The sequence below is a fragment of the Podarcis gaigeae genome (assembly GCF_964106915.1).
Source record: "Podarcis gaigeae genome assembly, chromosome: 2".
Taxonomy (NCBI): Eukaryota; Metazoa; Chordata; class Lepidosauria; order Squamata; family Lacertidae; genus Podarcis; species Podarcis gaigeae.
This window is the reverse complement of record NC_139679.1, coordinates 67,429,197-67,440,284: the sequence shown is the minus strand read 5'-3', so window position 1 is coordinate 67,440,284 and position 11,088 is coordinate 67,429,197. Positions and strand designations below refer to the sequence as shown.

The 11,088-nt window shown below is 42.3% G+C and overlaps 1 protein-coding gene across 4 annotated transcripts in view; it reads right to left on the bottom strand.

Annotated features, from left to right (window-relative positions):
- Positions 1 to 5,011: 5,011 nt before the first annotated feature.
- Positions 5,012 to 11,088, bottom strand: part of CYFIP2 (cytoplasmic FMR1 interacting protein 2) — a 63,896-nt gene continuing 57,819 nt past the window's right edge. For all 4 annotated transcript variants that reach the window (XM_083726205.1, XM_083726208.1, XM_083726207.1 and 1 more), the window contains 3 exons: positions 10,472 to 10,710; positions 9,895 to 10,042; positions 5,012 to 8,743 (listed from right to left, as the gene is read on the bottom strand). In XM_083726205.1, coding sequence (XP_083582331.1) covers positions 8,576 to 8,743; positions 9,895 to 10,042; positions 10,472 to 10,710 — 555 coding nt within the window. In that variant the 3' untranslated portion in view covers positions 5,012 to 8,575. The remainder of the gene's footprint in view (positions 8,744 to 9,894; positions 10,043 to 10,471; positions 10,711 to 11,088) is intronic.

The window sequence follows — 11,088 nt, the reverse complement described above, 5'->3', positions numbered from 1 at the left end:
AACTGGTATGGTTAGTAATAGCTATCCCAAGTCCCCTTGATTCTGTTTCATTTAGCCTGGGTCTGACCCTCTGTGAGTTTGTTTAAGAAGTGTTCGGCAAGCCCCAAATACTGTTTGACTACACTGAAATGAAAGGCTCGGACAACAGTGTTGAACTTTATTCTCACAGAATGCCTGGAGCAGAAATCAAAAGCAAATAAGATCCTTATTTCTTAGATAACAAAGCATGTGCTAGCTATGCACGTACGCCATTGAAACATCCAATTCCCACAGAGAAGGTGAGCAAGTTTATAGACAGGGACTGTATGCTTTGTATGCAAAAGGTCCCGGGGTCCAATTTCAGCATCTCCAATAGACTGTTCTTGCTGGGCTGACATTTTATCATCAGGTCTAGGCTGCTGGGACTTTCCATCAGCCTGAGTGCAGGACACGCCCCCCCTTGGCATACCTTGTTCTGGTGCCAGAAAGGAAGAATAAAAACTACAGTTGCCAGGGTGGTGGGCTGTGCTGCCAGTAAAGCTGATCCCAAAGGATGCTCCCCTTTTCAGTGCTTTGGCCCATCCCCTTTAAATTAGTTTTATAGGCTATGGTTGAAATTGCCCCTCCCCCTTCTAAGCTGTTTCTTTGTGATTTTCTTTGGACCATTTCCAGGGTATGGGACTACAGCTGTCCTGGACTGGTGTGAAAGAGAGAGAGGTACAGTAGTTTCAGGCCCTTGGAATGAGAGTCCGGCTCCACATGGAACTATGCCCTTCCTGGGGGAATGATTTTTATCCCAGGTGACACCTGGCCCATGGGTCATGCCTGATACCTTTAACACTAAGAGACACTGAAAGCACCATATCCTGTGACATAAGACTTGCTTGTATTGCTGAGAGGCTGTGTGTGAAGTGCTTCTGTTTATGCAGTATGCACCTGGAAAGTCTTGGGCTTGGTGGAAATTGGGGTATCCTTTCAATCTGAGTGGCCAGTCTGCTACAGGGGCACCTTCTGAATGATTTGTTATTATAATGATGATACAATTAGAGTGCCCAATAGATTGAAGTTCTTTAACTGAAGCTATTCAACCTCATTTCCTATCCTACACATTGAGAGAGAATGACTTGTACCAGGTCATCCAATTGACCAAGCTGGCTAGAGTTTATTGTACTATTGGCACAGTTCCTCCCTCTAGCAAATTCTTCTTTCTACAGGTGTCTACATGCCCGCCAGAGGGTGGGGAAAAAACATCATAGATATTCTTCTCTTTCCGTATTAGATTGTTCTCCTATTTGTGGTCCAGGCTATTTGAATTTCAAGCAATTCAAACAGTATCATAGCAAGAAGTATGATTTCCCCCTACCTGATACAGTTTGGAATGGAAAAGGGATCTGAATACAGTACATGCATTTGACAAATGAGTCCCGTTTTACAAGTCCCCCCTCCATCCCTCCTAATGAAACTTCACTGCAGAACACTGGTCTCTTAGCAATGCAGCCACACCTGAAATACTGGTTTGGAAATGGTGTGCTGTGAGGCTGAGGCAACTGTAAGTATCTGGAGTGTAGGTTAACACAGGTTTTTGTCCCTTCTGGTATGTTCTTTGGCTGTATGGGGAGATATGGAACAACTCCGGGTACCAGCAATCGGTCCCTCGCCATACTGCACTTTTTGCCATTGATCTGGACATTCAAGGATAATTCCTCCTGCAGGAGGCTTGGCTCAGCGCTCGGGATACAGGTGTATGAGAGGGTATCACACAGCAAAATCAGGTGCTTTGAGGCATTGTGAAAAAGGAGCATTGTGATGGGGTGTGGTTTCGACTTCTCACATTCGTAACTAAATGGGAGGTCCCATCTCCCGCCCACCCAGCTCACTTGACAATGTGGAGGGGTTATATCCAAGAGGAATCACAGTTGCAAAAGTGGTTAGTGATCTGTAAAGTGATACAGGCATCTCTTTCTAACATGCTCTGCGTGAATATTGTGGTCGGTTGTTTTTATTGTAAGTTTTTGAAAACAATAATACTTTTTTTAAAAAAAGGTTCATTGCTAAATTTTTCATTGTGTGGCTGTAACAGAAATTATTGCTTCCCTGGTGAATATTATCCAATTGCTTTGGAGAAATGAAATGGCCATGTTTGCTTTCCAGAGGGGAAAACATTTTACACACTAGTACTGTAAAGGAGAGTGGACTTAACTAAGCTTACGAAGACTGACATACACACAAAGCCATTATTTTTGTGTGTGTATATATGTGAGAGAATGGTGGTCTGAGGTAAACTACATTTAGCCTCAGTTCCCTTCTCCGTCTGCAATAGAAAGATAGCTCTTGACTATGTTGAAAAGGTTACTGATATACTGTATCTGAAATTCTCTGAACAAATAATCTCAGTAATCTTTACAACAGCCCTTGACGGTAGGTCATTATTACTAGCATATCCATAAACAGGGGGAGGGCTGAGAGTGCGGCGTACCTAGTGCTCATGTAACTGGGGTGAAATTTGCTAGGGAGATTTACCTCAGCCCACACTTTCTGTGAGCTCCAGTGGCTATTGTATTCTTGCATTCAGAGAGGCATGAAAAGGGTGGAAGAGAGGTTGGCTTCACACAGGTGCAATCTCCAATTGCTTGAAAAAGCCCCGGAGAGAGGGAACTTAAATGGCTCTAGGGAGGCAAGGACTTTCAGTCTTTGCAACAGATCCATGGGGCAAGACTTACTGGGGATGAGCTACTGTGCTTGTTAGGCCTGACATTCCACTATGGGGTGGTTTATTGCTGTCTTGCTCCTGACATTGTGCTTGCTGAATTATAAGCATAATAAGAACATGGCAGTGATGAGCATTGTGGCAACTGGATGGGCAAGGGAACTACAGCTGGGAAGATTTGAATCCCCAGATCTAAATGTAGCACAGAGACCTGTATAAGCCCCAATTTGGGTCGATTCGCCTCATACCCCAAACCACCTGTTTTTGTAATAATGCTACAGCAACTTTGTCACCCTTTCATTCAAACCATTCATGACTCAACTTTTATTTTCCCCTTGTTAACAGGATTCATCCTAGCTTTGCTGTACATATTGTTGGAAGTTGCAATACAGGTCATCATGTCACCACACACAGGGTGTCTTATCGATACAGAAGCATTTTGAATGGAAATGAAGAACTTCTGTTGACCAATGATGAAGGAACAAAAATACAAAACAAGATATATCATTTCCCGCTGCATAGCAAATATGATTCAAGAATTCAAACACCATAGTTGATCACTACTGTGAATATACCGCACCATAAATAAATGTAAATTCATTGTACAAAAAAGTCCTGGACAAGTCTTCATACAAATATGATACATTTGAAAGAATTATGCAAAGTCCTTTTTTAAAAACATCTGTTCTTAAAAACAGCACCTTGCTCATGTTCTCAAATAGACAAATATCAATTAAAACCAGAATAATACAGAAGAGAATAGGAATTAATATGACCACTGACACTTCTGACAAATTCTGTTGGTAAAGGGAATATGTTTGAAGTGCAGAGAGTTTGTTCTTTAATATCAAGTCACAAAAAATCAACCTGATAGACTGTTTAAAGCCTGAAAGGGCCACAGCTGTTCATCATCATTGCTGAAGTAGTCTGGAGTCTACATCCTCAAGGCTTGGTTTATCCTTTTGTCAGGCCCTACCTTGTGGTACGTACCTTTGTGGTTTCCTCGTTCCCACCAGAAACACTTAAAAAGCCAAATGGCATGTTGCACACCATTGCATGTTTCTTTCCCAGCCCCTAAACATGGTGCTTGTTTTTATTTTATTTTTACTGAAAAACAGCCTTGGAAGCAGCAATCAAGACTTGAGACAGTGGTGAGGATGGGGTTAGGGCAGCCTAACTAAGGGACAGGGAACATATGGTCTGTGTGCCAAATTTGGTCTTCTAGAGGTTCTAATTTTGCTCACAAGGCCATCCCCTCCCCAGACCTGTCCACCCAGACATCCTCAAGGTTGTGTAGGGCCATACCTGCAAAGGAATGACCGGAAGCCTTAAAGGAGACTCCCAGCTATTTTACGGCAAGGAAGGCTTGGAAGCTGTGCCTTTTAAATCTGGCACCAAACACAAGCCCCATTGGGACTGGTTGTATTCAGAAGCTCCTGATCAGAGGGGAGCCAGTCCCTGTGGAATGCCGGGCCTGCAGTCAGCCATGAATTTAAATCCATCGCCAAGAGCAAGCCTCGCTTTCCACAGGAACCTTTGCAGCTACGGCTTGAGTTGTAAGCTGTGGAAGCAAAGGAATAATTGGGAACATAGAGCACTTCCAATTCTTCCTTTTAAGCTTGAATAACCTGATGTCATATGATGCCAGGGGAATGACAGGTGGGCATGGGGGAAGGGAGCCCAGATCATTCCCCATCCTTTGCCTAGCCCTTTCTCTTTCAGCCACTGATCTATTCAAAAATATTATGGGCTGGATCCAGAGAAGTACACACAGAATTCTGCTCATGCAATGGGGCTTTCCTGGCCTGGCTCCTTTTCACTGTGTCCCCACCACCATACACACACCCAAAAAGGCTGGGCATGGCATGGCCCACCCAAGGCTGAAAAATCAGCAGAACTCCAGGTGGTTTTCTTGCATTCCATTGGCACAGGATAAGTTTAGGTCCAAGCCATTGGGCCTCTCCAGTATGCTTTTCCACCTACAGGGGGAAAGAAAAGGATCACTGATCCAGGGTTTGTAATTCTGATAGGTGAGAAACACCTTTTTCTTTTTAAATAAAATAGGAAGTTCATTTCATGCTTACTTCCCCATAAGCTATGTGCCTGGAGTAAGAACTGTCTGTCCTCAGAGGAGTTCCACTCCGTGCTTCTTTATGACTCATTGTTCTGGGCATTCTTGGAAGGCAAGTAATGGCACTTTATATAAGAATTATCCTCTTACAGTAGATGTTGATGGGAAGGCTAGGACAGAACACTGGATCACAGAAGAGATGCATCCACAGCTTCTTCCGGGGAACATTCTTGCAGGTATTCTTAATTATTACATTTATTTGTTTCTTGTGGCATAGTGTTCCTGTGGGACAGTGTATCTTCACACACAGTTGGGGACAGACTTAAGATGTTACATTTCTTTTTTAGCATGGAGGAAAATCTGAATCACTCAACTCACTCTTTGATAACAACTTCATTATTTAGTCTGCAAGTAGCAGGACCAGAACTATCTCATAAAGAGCATCCTATGAAGGCCACTGGGATTCTTTGCTGGGATTTAAAAAGATGGAAATCTCAGGGCAAAAACATCCTGGGAGAAAGCAAACCATGTTGGACAGTTACTTTAGAAACTCAAGGAAATACTCTAAACTTACCCTGAGTTTTCCCCACACTCAAAGACTCAGAAGTCAACCCTGTTTTCCTTCTCACTTGTGTACTTAAAGCATTTAGGATTTCCCTATAAATAGCATTGATCTCAACAGAGAGTAACCCACAACCCATGTGTGAGTAATAGTGTTAAAATGCAATGTGTGAGCATAGCTAAAAATTCCATTTCATAGAACTGGAAACGATTATTGGAATTATGATCATCTAGTTGACTCTTCTATTGGATATGGGCTGTTAAATATAACATACTGCAGCTGATACTACAGAGTAGGCCTCGGAATGGCATTTGTTCTGGATTGTAATGTCTTTCTCAAGTGGCCTGAGTGTTTACACCTGTGGTATCATGCTCTGTTAAGTAACCACCACAAAAAGATTGAATTTTATTTTGAAAAGGCTGTGGGAATAAAAATAAAAATGAACAGCATCCTATTTATCTATTTCATTAGATGTGTTCAGATTCTAACTCTGGGGTGTTTACATAGTGTTTAGTTCAGTTTTGCAAATCTGAAGTTGAGGGTTACTAAGGTGCATGAAGAGAATGAAATTCAGCTAAACTGACAATATGTGCTCTCAAAAACAACAACCCTGAAGCACTTTAATTGTTGCATTAGATATTTAAGATGGGATTTGCTGGAAGTTAATTCCCCACCTTTGGACTTCCAAGCCCCTTTGTTTGTTTCTGCCTGAGTTAAGAGTCTTCAGGTTACTTTTCTGAGCATTGCCTTAATTCCACATTGCAAGATGTATCTTGCAGTTTGAAATGCTGCAAACATGCTCCCCAGATTCTGTGGAGGGATATTTATTGGTTACTTTGGAAAAAGATGAGAGCCTTTAAGGAAATAAAGGTATTTGCCAAAGGAAACATACCTCATGGTAATAATTGTATGTCGTTGCTGTCCCTTGAAACAGAATGTTCTTCCTGTCCCTGACACAGACAATTAAGAGGTTTCTACTTCATGCGCCCTCAAGGAGGAAAAAAATGCTGAGTCTCTGGCTTCGTAAGATTTGTCATCATGCTGTGACAATGAACCAAACACCAGCAATTAAGTACTGTGTCAGCTTTATGGTGAGATGAAGGAAGAAAAACACAGACCTAAAACACCTGGTTGTTGTTTTTTTAAGAAACCAACACTTTTTTTTTAAAGTGGCGATTTCTCTTGGCAAAGGTTAGACTAAATAACTAAATGTCTGGAGTTTGGGATAAATGCAGAATGTTCTGACATCTGCCCTGACAATGATGGAGCCTGACAGGGTAAAAATTAGGGCAACACACCAACATATACATTCCTTCAACAATATACCAGGATGTTTTCCTGAGCAAGACCCAGTGAGGTGAACATGGTTATGCTCCTGCACTTCTCCCTTTCATTGTTTTGTGGCTTGTATAGGAGAACTTTCTGGTGCATTGTGTGCCCTTTGTCTAATAGATTGCATTTTAAATATTTCCTTAATGCTTTATTCTGAAATCTTTAGAGCAAATCAGAAGGGAGATAAAATGCTGCCTTTTCCTTGTAGGAAATTCAATCTAAACTACCTAAATATTAAAGGGTTGCAATTCTGAAACCCTTAAAGAGTCACGGTAGGCAACTGGGGGACAGGAAACTTGCATGGTAAATAACTCAAGTGCCTTATGATAGCCTAGCAGAAACTAATTCTTCTCTCAATATCTTATAGAACTTCATTTTCATTTCACGCTATTATACAGCCCTAAACTTTGGTACCTGTCTCAGCAGACTTGTTCTAAACTTTCTCATTAGTTTGGAGAGACTTCTCTGTAGCATTGTCGCATGGCTTCTTTGCATTGTCTCTGGTATTTTCTCTCCATGCTTTCTCCTCCCATACACATCCCTCTCTTGTTTCTACCTCCTACAGGTAGTACACTCTCATCTGAGCTCTAGGGTACACTGGTGACAGGAGGTTTCCTTTGGTGTAGGGAACTGCAGAAGCATGACCTTTTGAGTCCCGCCTGGACCTCCAATTCTGTGAATCGTTCACACAGAAATTCCTATGTTTACCTCTTTGTTCTACAGGGTTATGACAGGGCGATTTTAAACTTTTGTTGAAATTCTGCATGCCTTTGGAACCATACATATTAATGATATATAAGCTGCTGCCTTTTGTTTCTTTCTAAATGCCCTGACGTCATGCCGAATCTATTTTTTAGCATTGTTTCCAAAGTTAAGTCTGAACCAATTACCAAATGTCATATATTTTCCCAGAATGGGGAAGTGTATTGATCTCATTATTCTGTTGACTATATCCCAAAGAATGCATCAATCGTATTTCTCAAAGAACTTACTAGTTCCTTGACCTGGCAACTTTATCAAGAGTCTGGGTCATGACAATCAGTGCCTCTTCTCCTGGCTGTTTAAAATTCTAGACCCTCAGGTAAAACTACTGCCAACAGTACTTGGTTAAGGGGAAGGTATTATACAGGACCACCATAGCAGTGATAATCAATTCAAAATATGAGAAGACTCTTTTGTCAATGCTCCACTGCTTAAGTAAACTTAGAAAGGTTAATAGCACTGTCCTATACATGTGGCTTGTTTCCAGCTAATTGTGCACAAGATTGTACCCGAAACAATTTTAGAAGGGCAGAGGACAACAAGGCAATGACGAAAAATCCTCTAATTCTAGGTGGAGAATGATAGTCAATATTCCATCTCTAAAAGAACCTGATTTTTTTTTTTTTTGCTTGCGTAAATCACACAGCTCTTTATCATCTATGGCAGGAACAACTTAGCATTTCTGAATGTTTTAAACATTTAAGCTGTTGTTTCCCATCAAGCAGGAAGGCTTTTCAGTCGCATGGTGCATCAAGCGGAAGACTTGCAACACACTGAAACGATGACTGCTTCAACTGTAACACCCCCAAAAAACAACAACTCTTTTAAGGGCCATAAAGTTTTGTGCTTGATTGGGTTGTTCTTGGTCATCACAAAAGCTGACGATACCACAGGAGAAAAAACCACATTTTGCTCCATCTCACCACATTTTCAAAGCTATGGGTAAAACCAACCAGAAAGATACTATAGAAGAACATGCATTCAAAACAGGCCTTCTAGGAAAATGCTTCTTTGTATACTGGGTCCATCCAAGTCTGCACTGTTGACAGATCTGTGTTCTCAGGGTTTTCCCTTCCAGGCCTCTGAGATCCAGTCGCTCCTTCCTCACTGACTTCAGATGTAGAGACACAAATGCTCACATTTCATTTCCAGCACGGACTATTTAACAGGTGGTGGCCAAGGACTGGTGGATGGGGGGCTGGAAGCAGCGCACATGCTCGACTGTAGAACTGTCTGTTTCCACTGACTTCATGTACTTGTTCAGGATGGCAAAAATCTCATTGTTCAGAATCTGGTACTTCCTGATCCGGTCAGCCATTTTTTTAAGAGGCTAGAGAAGAAATGAAAAGACAGGCAAAGCAAAAAGCAATGAAGCTTTCAGACCTCTGCTTCTACAGCTAGCCTAATGCTGAAAGGCTGGAGCGAAGACATCTAGAGAAACTAATAGCTGACACAATAGTTCCTTCCTAGCTTTTTGCAGAGCCAAAATGCCAATAACACCTCTTATTTCCTACGTATCTATTAGCAACATAATGAAATCACTTGACTAGACAGGTGGATGGCCCTGCCTGCCTGTCAAATTTGGGCCATGAGGCAGATCCAGATAAAGATCTGGCCCACAAATCGAGAAAGGTTCCCCAGCCCAGAGGTGCTTATCATCATCATCATCAATTGAATTTATATACCACCATGTATATCAAACCTATCCATTCTGAAGGAAATCAGCCCTGAGTGCTCACTGGAAGGACAGATCCTGAAGCTGAGGCTCCAATACTTTGGCCACCTCATGAGAAGAGAAGATTACCTGGAAAAGACCCTGATGTTGGGAAAGATGGAGGGCACAAGGAGAAGGGGACGACAGAGGACGAGATGGTTGGACAGTGTTCTTGAAGCTACAAACATGAGTCTGCAGGAGGCAGTGGAAGACGGAAGTGCCTGGTCCATGGGGTCACGAACAGTCAGACATGACTAAACAACAACCACCCTATAACCCGGGGGTCTCCGGGCAGCTTCTTGTGTTCCACTCCAGGTAGCAGGTGATGTGAAATATCTCTGTCTTAGACCACAGTCAGCCAATGCCAGTTGGAGTAGAGCAGTGGTTCCCAATTAACTAATTACTGAGGACCTCCTATTTTTCAAAAGCCAAGCCAAGCCCACTACTTTTGAAAAATTTTGATAACTCTATTGTAGTTACCTCTGCAAAGCAATTTTTTTGAGCAAAATGTGGGGTAACCCCTAATAAGCAAAGGATTTTAGATATACTAAAAAACAGACCATAAAATTTGTGATATTTTCCATGCAAAAATGACAAAAAATTAGTTGGGGAGGAGAGGCAAGGGTAAGGGCCGTGGACTCCCTGGGTGCATTCCACAGACCCCCAGGGGTCCCTGGACCCCTAATTGGGAACCACTGGAGTAGACAATATTAAGCTAAATAGTCAAGCGACCTGACATTCAGCTCAGTGTTCACCCTCAGACTTACCACATTCTTTATGATTTCGTCTTTCCCATCCTGCCTCTGCACTTTTAACAGGTGGTAACAGAAGTCAAAGAGATCAAAGCGACGCTGCTGTCCCAGGAGGACTATGACTGAGCAGCCAGCCCAGTTCAGCCCATCTCCAAAACATTGCCTGGAGGGAAATGGGACATAGAAGAAATTACTTATCGAGAATGACTGGCTGGCATGGTGTTATTGAGTTGCTTGTCCTGAGAATTCCTGGTTGCTTGATTCTATGTTAAGAGAACAACAAGTATCAGTCCATGAGTAAATCAACTCAGAAGCCAGTATAACGAAAGCCAGTGCTTTGTCTTAGGCCAAATAGGTCAGAGTCATTCAAAAGATAACTCACTTGACTATCACTAGAGAATCCCAGACCCCATTCCTGGCATCAGAGATACAGCGTCCAGTCATTAGTAAAGCGGCCCACATTCCTGCATGTAGAAGCAAACCTCAAGTAAGGAGGTATTTGCTGATTTGCTATAGCTTTCCTGGCTGTGGGGAAAGATCCTCTAATACATGATCATTAGAACTCAATGCAACCCAGTGCAGGCCTACTCACTCAGCAGTGAATTCATTTGTCCCCACAGGAATGCAGTACACAAACTGCATGGCACTCCAGAGCCGGTGGAACTCAACGCACTCGTCAACATGCATGACGCCATTGGTAGGGGGAGGCCCGCGCCAGATGGGGTCCTGGAGGTAGCTCCGAATGCGAGTCAGGATAACCTCAAACATGGACAGGCCACAGCACAACCTCTCCTTGGTCAGCAAGTCTCCTTCACGGGCTATGGCTATTTGCTGAGGAGGAAGAGAAGCCCAAGAATAAAAAAAGGTGTAAAACGTCACTTTCCACATGAATGCTCATCACGTTGACCTTTTCCTTCCTGTGTTTTGCACTTGGAAATAATATTTCTTGTAGGAGTTTCCTTTGCCCTTAATTTGTGCTTAAGAACATTGAGGTACGTTTGTTATTTAGATTAGGAGTGAGTTGTCAAAAGCATCCTTCCTTTATCCAAATATTCATTACTTTGAGGATAACCAAGAGTGTGGTGGAAAAGAGAAGCTGAAATTTGCTTCTTTAACAGGTGTTTCTTTTTTATTATTATTATTATTATCTTCAAGATTTCCTGCACATTTTATTGTTTCTGCATACTTAATGCCTGGCAGCAAAGTACT